Here is a 13830-nt window from a genome sequence, read left to right as displayed (position 1 = left end):
CAACGCTGTTGTTTTGCAATACGCATAGTGGGCAGGTCAGGTACATGGGAGCTGATCAGGTACATGGGAGCTGTGAGAACTGGGACTGATGGGAGTCGAAGTCCAAAACATCTGGTGGGCACCAGCTTGGCAAAGGCTGTCACAGAGGGTCCGCCAGTCTTAATTTAGGCCAGAATCCCATGTTTCCCCCGTGGCCAGTATTGGGTGCCTCTGCAGACATATCAGTGACTAGCATCTATAAAATGATTCATACTTCAGTTGTCCAACCCAGTTCCAGAAGACGGAAGCTTTGTTTATGTAATGAAGATGGTCAAACGGATGAACTTCACCAATGGTACAGTGCTAGACTACATCCCTGCAGGGCGGGCTGCAGTATTTCAGTGTGGACCCAATTATATATATTTTTAATTACTATTTTGAATGCAAGTCAGACATGCAGCTCCCAAGTATAGGGAGGAACACTTTCCCTAATATGGTTTTCCACACCAGGCATTTTAAGGGTGCCCGTGAGCACATGCAGAGTGATTCTATGTTGTTACATAAGTTACAGGGAACCAGGCAGAGGGCCTTCTCGGTAGTGGCACCCACCCTGTGGAACGCCATCCCACCAGATGTCAAAGAGAAAAACAACTACCAGACTTCTGAAGGCAGCCCTGCTTAGGGAAGCTTTTAATGTTTGATGGACTACTGTATTTTAATATTTTGTTGGAAGCTGCCCAGAGTGGCTGGGGAGACGCAGCCAGATGGGTGGGATATAAATAAATATTTATTTATTTATTTATTTATTTGTTTGTTTGTTTGTTTGTTTATTATGAGATGTTGTATATTGGCTAAGAGGGAAGCTCCACCTCTGCCATAAATCCATTAATTTAGTTTGCTAGACTTACATGACAAGGTCCTCCCACAGCGCAGGTGTCCATTGCTCGGCTATAACAAAAAATAAGGGGCCCTGTGGCACTTTACAGGCAAGCAAACATAACTTGTTAATTTGTTGATGCTGTGGGGGGGGTTGCATCATTGCTTAGGAATTTGATGGCACTGGGTTTATTTGCATCCTACCAGGATGGCTCAGTTGGTAAGCAGGGGACTCTTCATCTCAAGGTTGTGGGTTCGAGCCCCATGTTGGGCAAAATATTCCTGCATTGCAGGGGGTTGGACTAGATGACCCTCAGTGTCCCTTCCGACTCTACAATTCTTTTTTTCCCATTTTTTTTATTTTCAGTAGATAAACATAGTAAAAAAGAAGAGATTAACAATAATAAAGACAAACAAAAAATAGGAGAAAAAGAGAGAAAAGAAAAAAGATACATACAACATATTACCACTTAATTAATTAAAATTAAGTGCCATCCACCTTCATAAACATAGTATTTGACTTCCTCGAATCTCTTCCATCCGAATTTCTTAGTAATTATATGTAGCAGTTTCCAATATCAGTGTTTCAAAAGACCATATCACAGTCCTAATCATATTACATACCTTTCCTCATTGTACATTTTCTTATTTATAAATTTAATTCCATTTTAATCCTAGGCCTAATTGTTTCTTGCAAGTGGTTACATATCTTTAATATTACAATATTTATTCAAATAGTCTTTAAATTTCTTCCAATCTTCTTGGTGTTCCTCTTCTTTCTGGTCATGGATTCTACAATTCTATCATTCTATGAGTTCATCAACTGCCGCTGCAAGAGCAGAGTTAAAGGCAGCAGGTGACGTCGTGAAACAAGGGCAGGACAAACCACAGCTTTTCTTTCTTTCTTCCCTTCAGGTCCCATGCTGAAAAAACATCAGGACAGGACTATATCCGAGTGAAAATTGTTAATGCCCTTAGGGACATTGAGACCGCTGGCTGTGATATGCTCGTTCAATGCGTGGTTCAGGAACTGCAGGTAACCCTACAGCTGTGTGATACACCTCTGGGTTTGCCCTGTGGATAGCTCAGTCAGCAGAGCATGAGACTCTTAACCTCAAGGTTGTGAGTTCGAGCCCCATGTTGGGCAAAAAATTCCTACAAGGCAGGGGGTTGGACTAGATGACCCTCGAGGTCCCTTCCGACTCTACAATTCTCTGATTCTACTACAGTATATTGGAGGTGGCAGAACTGCCGCTCCTAGGACATAACCACTCAGCCAGTTAAAGGGTGTGCATAGAAAGAGGATTAAAAGAAATAACTCACCACTCTGGAAACTTATACAGAGGGCAGTATAAAAAAATTACAAAACAAATTATAACGAATAAGGTGTCCAAAAAGGGCAATAAGAACTTGGTTCTTGCTTTTCTCCTCCCTTCTGCCATTCAGGCATCAGGGCCAGGGCATCAACCGTTGCCCAATGTTTTTTATTGTCTGAGGCAAAGGGCACAGAAATATACTCGGAGTCGAGTGTGGATTTCATGCTCTTTATTCAGCTCATAGTAGTGAGGAATGGAAGTTCCCTCAAAACATCTGCTTTATATACCTTATTTACACAATGGGCCCTACATGATTGGCTATTTCCGGGATTCTCCTGTAGGCCAATCAGGTTGCGGATTCACTTCCACCTGGAGCTGGATTGGGTGGCTCCTGTGGACCAATCAGGCTGCTGCATTCTGGATCCTATTGTTCTAGGACCAATCAGACTGCTGCATTTTGGATCCTATTCAACTCAGTACATAACAGGCACGATGGCACCCTCTCCTTATTCCCACTGCCCCAGTGGCTGAATCTTACTTCAACCCTGGCAACATCCTCCACTCTATTGACAGGCAGCTTAGTCTCTGTCCTCCAACAGAGAGGAGCAGCCCCGGGGCTTAGGAGGAATAGCCGAGAGGCTGCTATTGCTGCCGTCCCCCAGCATCTGCCGCCTAAGGCGGCTGCTTCACTTTGCCTAATGATGGGGCCGGCACCGCCCACAAGCCTGGAGAAGGTCAGCCTGTTCTTGCCGTTCCTCTTCGCCACTGCAGCTGGCTTGCTCTGCTGCCTCTTGATCTGGTGAGGATATGGGATGAGCAAGGAAACAACCGTACTGGATGGAAGTGAGAAGGAGCTTCCACTGCCTTGCTCATTGTCTCTGTCTGGGAAGCAAGTTGTGGCAGAGGAGGAGGTACTGGCAACAACAAATCTGGAGCCAGCACCGCCAGGTGAAAAAGAGGAAGGGGTTCCTGGGCCTTTAATAGCACCTGCTAACATTCCCTCTTCTGCACAACTGTGAACAGTGCAGGAGTCCTGTCCCCTCTTTGCATCTGGCCACCCTTGTTGTGATGGACCCAGCCTGGAAGGAGAAGGGTTAGTGAGAATTGTCTGAGGTTACTGGTTGCCCTGCCCTCTCCAGTCTTAGTAATGTAGCATACCATATTTTGAAAGACTTTTAAGTTCCTTTTTCCTAATGTGCAAAAGTAGCAAAGGGCAAATGTAGGAAATTGCAAATGTAGGAAATTCTGTTCCAAAACCTGAACTGTTGCTCTTGTGTTGAACTTTCCCCCAGCCTATTTTTAGAAAGTTTACCCAGAGAAGATGGGCTTCCTGCACTGATATTATTGATGAAATCATAGCAACCGCCATACATCATGTTTCTACGCTGAGAGCTCTCAAAGACCCTCTTCGCCAGGTAAGCTAATGAAAAGGAGGAAGTTTTATGTTTTTCAAAGACCGGCACTGGGATTAATCAGTTCCTGTAGCCTAAGGCTGAAAATGGGCAGTACAGTGGTACCTTGGTTTAAGAACAGCTTAGTTTATGAACAACTTGGATTAAGAACGCTGCAAACCCAGAAGTAGGTGTTTTGGTTTGTGAACTTTGCCTTGGAAGCAGAACATGTTCCTCTTCCTGTTGAGTGTGTTCCATTTGTAAATTGAGTCCCCCGCTGCTATGAGAAAGCAGACCTTGGTTTAAGAACGCTTTGGTTTAAGAGTGGACTTCTGGAATGGATTAAGTTCATAAACAAAGTGTCAGGGAACTGACATCAGAGCGAGAGGCGAAGGGGAGGCTCCCAGATGATGCTGGCGAAGGACCCAGCAGCAGGGGGAGAAACAGCTCAGTAGAGGGGGAAGCCAATCAGCGCAACACCAGGGAGAAAGGGGGGCAGATGGGGGAATCGGAGGGAGGGCTCCAGGACTCTTCACTGGACATCAGTGAGGAGAGCCCAGGTCCTCCGCTGCCCACGCCCTCCCTGCGCAGAAGACTCCCGCGCAGTGAGAGGAGGAGGAGACTGGGTGTCAAACAACTTTTATGTTGGAAGAGGTTCAAGAAACGCCCACTGACGGATTCTGCCAGCGACTGAGGCAGCCGCAGTGAGCAAGGGCTGTGCAGTCAGAAAGGTTTAACAAGGCAAATTAGCCTAGAGAGGCACCAGTTTACACACGAGTAACTCATAGCCATTACACAAAGGTACCACTGTAGTTTATAAGAGAGTTTAAACCTGAGAAAGGCTTTGCTTTTGATGCTGTATGCACACATTTCCCTTATGTATAAGTGTATGCACCGTATAGTGTTGGAGAAATTTTAAAAGGCTTCCTGGACTGGAGGTATCGCTCCCAGAAACCCAAAAGAAAAGGATGGAGGCACTAGGTGAAAATATATTGAAATTCAGGGGAGAAGTGAAAGGCTGGGGAAAGGGTTTAAACCACCCTTTGTTGATGTTCTGCAGCATTCACAGTTCCAGTCTGTCTGCCGAGCGTCTTAAGTTTGGCTCAAAAAAGAGACTTCCTCCGTTTCAATTCCTTGGCCTACCAAACCAGCTGCGCTCACTTATCATTCTCTACTGCTTGTTGTCCTTGACCTTTTTCCAGTTTCAGAAGCTCAAGGGCTTGACCAAACCACAAGAGCCCTTTTCCTTTGAAAGCTTGCTTTTCGTTCCAAAAAGCCAATGTAAACTCACACGGGAAGGGTCATACATTCAAATTTCCTACTTTTGTCTTCTTAAAATAATCTACCCAGCTAATGGAGTTAATTATGAGAGCCAACAGTCAACGTGCAGCAGGAACTCTTCGGGGGGGTGGGATTTATGGTTCCCATCTGGTAGTTCTTATGCTTTGTACATTGTTCGCGATCATAACTCACTCAATGTTTATTTTTTCTGAAGTCTTTTTAGAACAAATTATGGCCTATTAAGAGTTCCCATAAGCTAACATGGTTACAGTTCAATAACACATACCCCCCCCCCAAAAAAAAAGTTTTCTGCATTTCAGCTATATAATTTAGAGAGAAGATGTTTTGTTGCTGCTATCATTAAACAAATGGGAACAAAAATTCTTTGCAATCCAGTACAGATCACTCAGGAGATCTTCCAGTAAACCCCAATCTGCCTTCTACTCATTCCTGCTCTAGATAATTATAAAAACCAGTTTGTTTTCAGAATAACCAGTTAGGCAAGTTTGGAAAGTCTTTCTCTTGGTATTTTTAGAATTCAAGCTATATTGATTTGTGTGTGTCTTCTCTCTCCTTCGTCTGATCGCAAAGGACTAACTACTTGCTTCTTTTGCTGTAGGCTGTCATTGAGAAAATCCACTTCTTTCTGGTCCAAGAGTACATTTCAAGGCTTATGAAGAAGAAGGTTAGCTTGAGGACCCCAGAACTGCAAAAGAACCTGTCTGAGCTTGTCCAACAGCATGCCTCTATTCTGTGCACGTTTTGCTTAGAGAATGTAAGTCTTGTTTTTCACCATGGGCTTTTCGGTCTCGACATGCAGCCCCTGACATTTAACAAGCTACTGCTGCATGCTGTTAGGGATAATAATAATAATAATAAATTTTATTTATATCCTGCCCTCCCCAGCCGAAGCCAGGCTCAGGGCAGCTAACAACAATAAAATAATACAACATTCTAAAATCATTTCATTAAAATTAATTCGACTCAAATTGATGGCAACCATTAGGCTAAAGTTCTGTGAAGTTTGCCAACGGAGGGAGTCAGGCTGTGCCCTAACCAAAGGCCTGGTGGAACAGCTCTGTCTTCCAGGCCCTGCGGAAAGATGTCAAGTCCCGCAGGGCCCTAGTCTCTTGTGACAGAGCGTTCCACCAGATCGGGGCCATCACTGAGAAGGCCCTGGCTCTAGTTGAGGCCAGCCTAACCTCTCTGTGGCCTGGGACCTTTAGGATGTTTTTGTTTGAAGACCATAAGTTCCTCTGTGGGACATACCAGGAGAGGCGGTCCCGTAGGTACGAGGGTCCTAGGCCATATAGGGGTTTAAAGAATGAGAGAGAAATGTGATTCAGTTTGCATTTAAAGATGAACCTACCTAATTTTCTCTTTCTGAAACAATGCACAAAATGAAGCACAGCCATCCTTCGAATCTTACCCTTCTCCAGATGTTGCCATGCAGTTCTCCAGCCAAGCAATGTGTACAGAAATGCATGTACCCATGTATTGTGTGCATAAGAATACACATCTTTGGGAAAAGAATGTACAAAATTGCATTGCCTTGGGGAAGACTATTTGCAAAAATTCCTGTGTTGGGCAAAATCGCTTACAAATCTATATATTAGGAGAAATTCACACCAGAGTGTTGGTGAATTTTTGTGAGGATATATTTATATATATATATATATATAAAAGTAATCACAAACTGATGGGCAAATGTGGTGAACTGAAGATTAGAAAAAAATCAAAATTGATAGTCACCCATCGCTAGGTGCTATGAAGCATTTTTTGTGCATAATGCTCAGCACGTATGGTTGGGAATAAGCCTTGTTTGACATCCTCATTTCCAAATAAGGTCAGGTCCAAATCATACATTTAAAGCACATCCAACACATATTTAAAGCACATGCCTTCTCCAAAAGAATCCTGGGAACTGTCGTTCTCTGTACTCTTAACAAACTACAGTTCCCATGATTCTTTGGGGAAGCCATTTGCTTTAAATGTGTGGTGTGGATCATCTCGACACATGCACAGGCAAGAGAGTTGACAAACAAAAATGGCAGGAAAGGGGAGGCTAGCCGGACTAGAACCCACAGTCCAAGTTTAAGGAGTCCAAGATCAAGGCAAGGAAGAGGTCAGAACTGCATGAAAGCCACACAGTTGTCCCAACAAGTTGGCATGCCCAACCACCAAGCTTCCAAGGTGAACTTCCTCATGAGGCTCCTGGGCCTTGCGAGACTGTTGAGTGTGCAGACTAAACTGAGGTGGGTGCATCTCTTCCCAGTGACGGATGCGCCACCCAGGCTGTGCCCCCCCCCCACTGCAGCTCCTGGTTCCTCTACCTCTAACGGTGGGCTGGTGCTCTTCCTCTGTTGCTGTGCTCCAGTCTCCAGGGCTGAAGAAGGGAAATGGGATGCCTGCTTCCCCAGCCAGGGCTGCCACATCCCGTCTCTTCCAGCCTCTGTGCCCTGGCCTCCACCCCCTCAGGTCATTCTCTGATTCCTCCTCCTCCATCTCAGCCTTCTGCTTCATCTTTGAGCCCAGCAATGTCTCGGGACTCACAACTCTTGGCTTCCAGCGAACAAATTTTAGCAAAACATATCTTTGGCAAGATATATACCACATCACATTTGTATATTAAGCTGTTAAAATATTATTTAAGATGTATAATCTGGTATCATGTTTATAATGGAGCCAGATGTCTGTCTTCATATCCACATGTCTTCGGTGTGAAATGTAGAGTGCCGCAGTCTAGAATTTCTGTGTACTTTTATAGGGCAGGGTATTGAGATGCAAGAAACATGAGCTGAAGAGGTGGGGACATTTTGAGGGTGCCAGATATTCGACATTTGGCAAAAGTTGAAGTGTGTGTTTTGAAATGTTCTTTAGCAGAATAAATAAATAGCAACGTAGTTTTCAACCTGTTTGCCTTCATGGGACATGTTTCCAATATGGCTTGTCTGCCAAGAATCTCCTGAGCAGATTTTTTCAAATATGGTGGGGACTCTGCCCTGAGGGTCTCAGGGTCTCCATAGCAGTCTAGCCCTTTCCTGCCTTGTGATTCTATATTTTGAGTATATGGGTGGCCTAATTTTTATCTGGGAATCTGCATGTTGACTGACTCAATGTGGTCTTTTTAACTTGATAGGGGTCCACTGCCAAATGGCTGGGTTATGCTCTCCCAAGCCTGGCTGAAATCATCAAACTCCAAGGTACAGATACCGTCATGGTTGAAGTCGGAATGCTTGCCAGTAAATATCCAGATATCAGGTAAGAGGAAAAGAATTTATGACCTCACTCCTCAGGCTGCCAACACAGAGCCACCCTATGTAGGTCTCCTCAGATGTAATTGGGGCTTACATAGAATTGCCGCCATTCATTCAGTTTCTTGGACAGGTTCCTCATCCCTGAGCCTCACCAGTTTGCCTTCTATGAACTGGGTATTTTATTGTGCTTTGTGAAGTCCAGTGTGCATGTTGGGTTGGGTTTGCACCCCATGGCAGCCAATTTGTGGTGGTGCCCAAATGTACCCATGGGCCCCAAAAGGTTGGCAACTCCTGGGTTACTTGGAAACTTTGAGCCAGTGTGGCAGCACCACCCCCATGAAATAAGACACCACAGATTTGATAAATTTGAGTAATATAATCCAGCTAGGAAGTTTTTGCAGCAGGCAGACATAACTGCTGATATAATCACATGCCTGCCATCTTCACATCGGCAAGAGCAGGCATAGGCAAACTCGGCCCTCCAGATGTTTTTGAGACTATAATTCCCATCATCCCGGACCACTGGTCCTGTTAGCTAGGGATGATGGGAGTTGTAGTCCCAAAACATCTGGAGGGCCGAGTTTGCCTATGTCTGGTCTAGAGCAGTGAAAGCATGAGATTGCTCCCTCAACAAACGCTTCTCGCTTCTCTCGCTTCTTCCAGACGTAGCCTGGCGAAGCCTAAATTAGGCCATATGCTCACTATAGCACCTTTAAAGCACAATCATACCTTTTTTGTAATGTTTTTATTTATTTTTCATGGTACAGGCGATACATTTTGAGAAAGCAATTGTTACAACAGTAAACAACAAATAACTTGCCCTGATAAAATTACAGACTTTTGTCATGCTGTGTAATAAAGTTTTGTTTGATTGGTCTAAGAGATCACACCACATTTTCCCATGAGTGTTGGGTGGATTCCTGCCTCCGTCTGAACAATTTACATATTCAATAAACATTCGCCACATGTTATAAAAGGGAAAGGGGTTGTGTCTTCCCTTTGCCACTCTGGCCTGGCTTATTAATTTCCCAGTCTCTTGTCCCTTATAATATTATAAATTCGATCATGGACCTCAAAATTGGAACGCGTACCGAAAGCGACCATCAGCCATTATCGCTGTCTATCAACTTAAAGGACGAAACCAAAATAACCAAGTACAATATCATAGAACCTTCTCAATACAAACAAATGACTCAATTAAAATGGTCTCAGGAAATGAGTGCAGCAGTGGGGCAAAAACTTACCGCCGACCTGAGAAAACAAGTATTATCCAATTTAAAGACCACTAATCCCTACAGTGATATTCCAAAAATCTATAATGAAATCTTCCAAATGTTCGTAGAGCTTAGTACTCCACTTAAAGGTTGGATACCTAAACATAGCGCTAGCCCCTGGTTTGACGATGAATGTTTCCAACTAAAAAGAAAACTGCGTCAAACATTTAAAAATAATCGCATTAAACTAGAGCCCTCTTATCTTGATGAAAAAAGAAAATATCATTACATTCTGGCCGAAAAGAAACAGAAATATGCAACCCAAAAATGGCTACAACTATTCGACTCAATTCAGAGTAAAAACAACAAAGCGTTCATTTCCCAGTCAATGCTGTTGACCGTACTCTAGTATCTGTGTCCAGCCCAATGCCAGTTTTCCAACATCTAGCAGCAGTCATGGTTTCCCCCAAAGAATTCTGGGAGTTGTAGCTGCTGAGAGTTGCTAGGCGACCCCTATTACCTTCACAGAGGTACAATTCCCAGTTTAACAATCAATCCCTCTTCCCAGGGAACTCTGGGAATTGCAAGCTCTGTGGAAGCTATGTCTATTTAAAGTGGTATCACAGTGCTTTAGCTGCAGGTTGGGAATCTATTCCCACTTCAATGAAACACTTCCACACCTGGCATTCTGCTGGCGAATTGATACTCTAAATTAGAGTGCCAATCCCTCCCATCCCATGCATTAAAAGGGTGCCTCTCATACTGATTGCCACTAGTCCTCATGAGTACAGGAGCACAGGAGGCAGAGTTAATGTCAAGAGAACTGCAATGTTGGCTGTAAACTCCCCTGACAGGAAATACCTGTTAAACAACAAGGTCCTTCCTCTTTTAGTCACATCCCGTCACTTGCTGCCTTTCCTGCTAGGAAAGACATGTAGAAACACTATTCAATGCGTGTATCTTTTAATATTCTCATCTGCAGGGCAACCAGATTGATCAAGGAGGTAGATTAACTTCCCTATGAGGAAAAGTAGCAGAGTTCTGGTTTCCCCAGCCACTCTGGGCGGCTCCCAACAGAATATTAAAAACATGATGAAACATCAAACATTAGAAACTTCCCTAAACAGGCCTGCCTTCAGATATCTACTCAAAGTCAGATAGTTGTTTTTCCTTGACATCTGAAGAGGGGGCGCCACTACCGAGAAGGCCCTCTGCCTGGTTCCCTGTAACTTGGCTTCTCGTAGCGAGGGAACCGCCAGAAGGCCCTCAGTGCTGGACCTCAGTGCCCGGGCAGAATGATGGGGGTGGAGACGCTCCTTCAGGTATACAGGGCTGAGGCCGTTTAGGGCTTTAAAGGTCAGCACCAACACTTTGAATTGTGCTCCGAAACGTACTGGGAGCCAATGTAGGTCTTTCAGGACCGGTATTATATGGTCTCAGCAGCCTACTTGCAAACTTACCACAGGTATCTTGGTCAGCCCCTGTGAGAACAGAATGCTGAACTAGATCGGCCATTGGCCTGATTCCTGCAGGCTCTTCTTAGGTTCTTAGCTAAATCAGGGACAGTAGTCGAGTTCAGAGAGTTGGGAGTCCCAGATTTGCTCTCTTTCGTTGAATATTTCTACTGCCTCTGTGTTGCTGTATCCTTTCAAATTCTGACGCTCCGTGTTTCCTCTTTGACAGCAAGGAGCACCTGTCCGCCATCTTGTACATCAAAGGAAACTTGTCCCGCAATGAAACCAGAAGCATCCTGAGTGTGCTGGACATCGGCGTAACAGCTACCTTGCCCCACAAACACTTGTTTTCGACAATCAGGGTGTGATGAGCTTGCCTGTTGCCTCTTGATTGACTCAAACAGCTGCCATTCATGGGAGACCTGAATTCAGCTCCAGCCTCCTTCCAGACTCAGCCTCATAGTTCAAAAACCAACCCCAGGCCCTAGTTTTGGAAAAAGCGGCTTGATCTTTACGCCGCTACCAGAATGCCAGGATAAAATGGAAGTTGGCTTAGAGGTCCCACCAGATTCAAGGGCCTGTGAAGTCTCCAGCATTTCCTCTGCTGCCTCAGTTTTCCCCATCTCGAAAATGGGATGGAATCTCTGTCAGGCTACCTCACCTGGGTGGTGCTAGTGTGATGCCAAAGGGAAGCCTTCGTTTCCTGTTCCTTGTTAAAGCACTTGACAGAAAAGCGCAGTAGCTGTTTGCACACGTTTCTTCCTTAAATAGAAAGGATCCTTTGTAAAATGGATGGAGGAAAATGGAAAAGTCCTCAAAATGTAAATAGCACTTGGAATATTGTCTTGATTTTTTTATTAAAAACAAAATGAAGTAGAAACTCCCAGAAGCTGCTTCTTCTGTGAAAAGCCCTTTTGGGCTCTAGGCAGATGGCTGTGAAAACCACATGTAAAATTGTGATGTTTTGCTTGATAGTATGTATTGATAACGTACTAGGATCTTGATGACAGTCTGTGTGATATCAGGATTGCTGTTGGTGTGGCTTAGGGATTAGGTGCTACACTTGGACCTGGGTTCAAGTTTCTGCTTCGGCCACAAGCGATGGTTTTCAGGCAAGACACTCTGTCTCAGACTCTCTCTCTTTTTTCTTTTTCTTTTTGTATTTCTCTTTTTTTAACCTTTCTGGAAACCACTTTCATGGCATCAGTCTGTGGAGCAGTTTGTATATAAGATAAACAGCCAGCCTCACAAGCTTATTGTGATAAAATCAATGAAGTATTTTCATGTACGCTGCCTTGAGCTGCTTGGAACAGGCAGGATACAAATGTTAATAATAGTAATATTAATAATAATAATAATATTGTTAATGTATCTATAAAAAGAGTGTAAATATACCACTGTACAGATGTTGCTTCAGTGTCTGCTTGTGAGTCTCCTGATCCATACTGATCGTTTTGCTATCCAGTGGTTGTCGGGTGTGTTTTTTTTAGTTAAAGCATCCCAAGTTGTCATTGTATACCAAGTTGTACAAAATAAAGATGCACTTATAATATTTAGTAAAGGTGTCGTTGATCTCTTCCGATCCTCCAGCTTTTAGGAGCATGTTTTGAAAGCCAAGGGTTAGAATTTGCCCCCTAGAGAAAGTGGAAAGCAAGAACAGATATGTAGTTAATGCTAGAAGTAAGACAGGAGAGGGAAAAAGTCTGGAAGCTCAAATTTGAAGACAGGGCAGGTCCTACTGTTGGGCAACATAGTGCTCTTGCTCCCAACGGGACCCCAGCTGCCCTTCTTCGTGAGGAAGCTGACGTGACAACAATACAGGCTAGAATTGATTACCTATGCCTAAATTATATGAAAAGACTTCGATCTCTTTCGGAGGAGAGATTCCCCGCTATGTCTCACACAGAATGGGAACAGACCAAATATTGGAAGGCTGACATCCAACGCCTCTTGTCCCAATATCAATTACAAGATCTTCAGGTGACCATGAAGATGGATAAGAGGCACTTAAGAGACTGTCTCTTTAGGTCAGATGCAGAAAGGGATCTAACCATGATTGCTTCTACCAAGAGCTCACCATGGTTCCCACTTATCAAATAAGAGCATGCCCGAGTCAGATACCTGACAAAGCTCCCACTTGCCATACCAAGAATCGCTTTTACAGAACTACAATTCCAATCGATGCCCTCAACAGTGTTGGATGGACGGTACGGCAAAGTACCGTACATTATGAAGAGAGACTGTCTGTGTGGACAACCCTGCGTCAAGGACCTGTGCCATTATTTATTGCAGTGACCGTTATATATAGACCCAAGAGACTGATTTGTAAAACCCCTGTTTACGAATGGAACACATTTGAATAGGGTGGAAAGGGTAAAATGGCTGCTGAGCGTCCCCGACAACTTTGTTACTTATAAAGTAGAACTCTATGCACTGGCAGCTAAGAAGATCAGGAGGAAGGAACTAGGTAAAATAGCGGTCAACTGCAAAGGAGATTCGGATATTTAATTTGGCACATCTTACCTGAGAATCTTCTGCTGCTCTATTCTATTTAATGCAACAAATAATTTTAGTAGCCGTGACCGTGGTTTTATTGTATGTGTGGGGCTCGATGATTTTTATGGTTATTGTTTTTGTTTTCGTTCTCCTTCTGAATGATGCCATGGCCTATGGTTAGTGCAATAAAAAGTTTAATTGGAAATTGGGTAACATGGAACCAAATTTTTTGGGATGCCATTAAATCATGGATTTTTGCACTTTAGGGAGACCGGAGTATTTGCTACCACCAACGTCAAAGGGATTTCTTTTGCTTTAATGCTGCCCACCAGATCACAGTTCAAGCCTGGCCCAAAACCCAGGTCAGCACCTGTCTGTGCTGAATTATTATTATTATTTATTTATTTATTTATTTATTACTTATACCCCGCCCATCTGGACAGGCCTCCCCAGCCACTCTAGGCAGCTTCCAACAGGATATTAAAAACACAATAAAACATCAAACATTAAAAACTTCCCTAAACAGGGTTGCCTTCAGATGTCTTCTAAAAGTCAGATAGTTTTTT

General features: G+C 43.9%; 1 protein-coding gene across 1 annotated transcript in view; it reads left to right on the top strand.

Annotated features, from left to right (window-relative positions):
* Positions 1–12323, top strand: part of TNFAIP2 (TNF alpha induced protein 2) — a 33525-nt gene extending 21202 nt beyond the window's left edge. The window contains exons 8-12 of the mRNA XM_083518320.1: positions 1771–1891; positions 3464–3586; positions 5463–5618; positions 7983–8104; positions 10998–12323. Coding sequence (XP_083374446.1) covers positions 1771–1891; positions 3464–3586; positions 5463–5618; positions 7983–8104; positions 10998–11136 — 661 coding nt within the window. The 3' untranslated portion in view covers positions 11137–12323. The remainder of the gene's footprint in view (positions 1–1770; positions 1892–3463; positions 3587–5462; positions 5619–7982; positions 8105–10997) is intronic.
* Positions 12324–13830: the final 1507 nt, after the last annotated feature.

Source organism: Podarcis liolepis, assembly GCF_965112155.1.
Source record: "Podarcis liolepis genome assembly, chromosome: 1".
In the NCBI taxonomy this organism is placed as follows: Eukaryota; Metazoa; Chordata; class Lepidosauria; order Squamata; family Lacertidae; genus Podarcis; species Podarcis liolepis.
The sequence above is the reverse complement of the archived record's forward strand: the minus strand, read 5'-3'. Positions and strand labels throughout refer to the sequence as shown.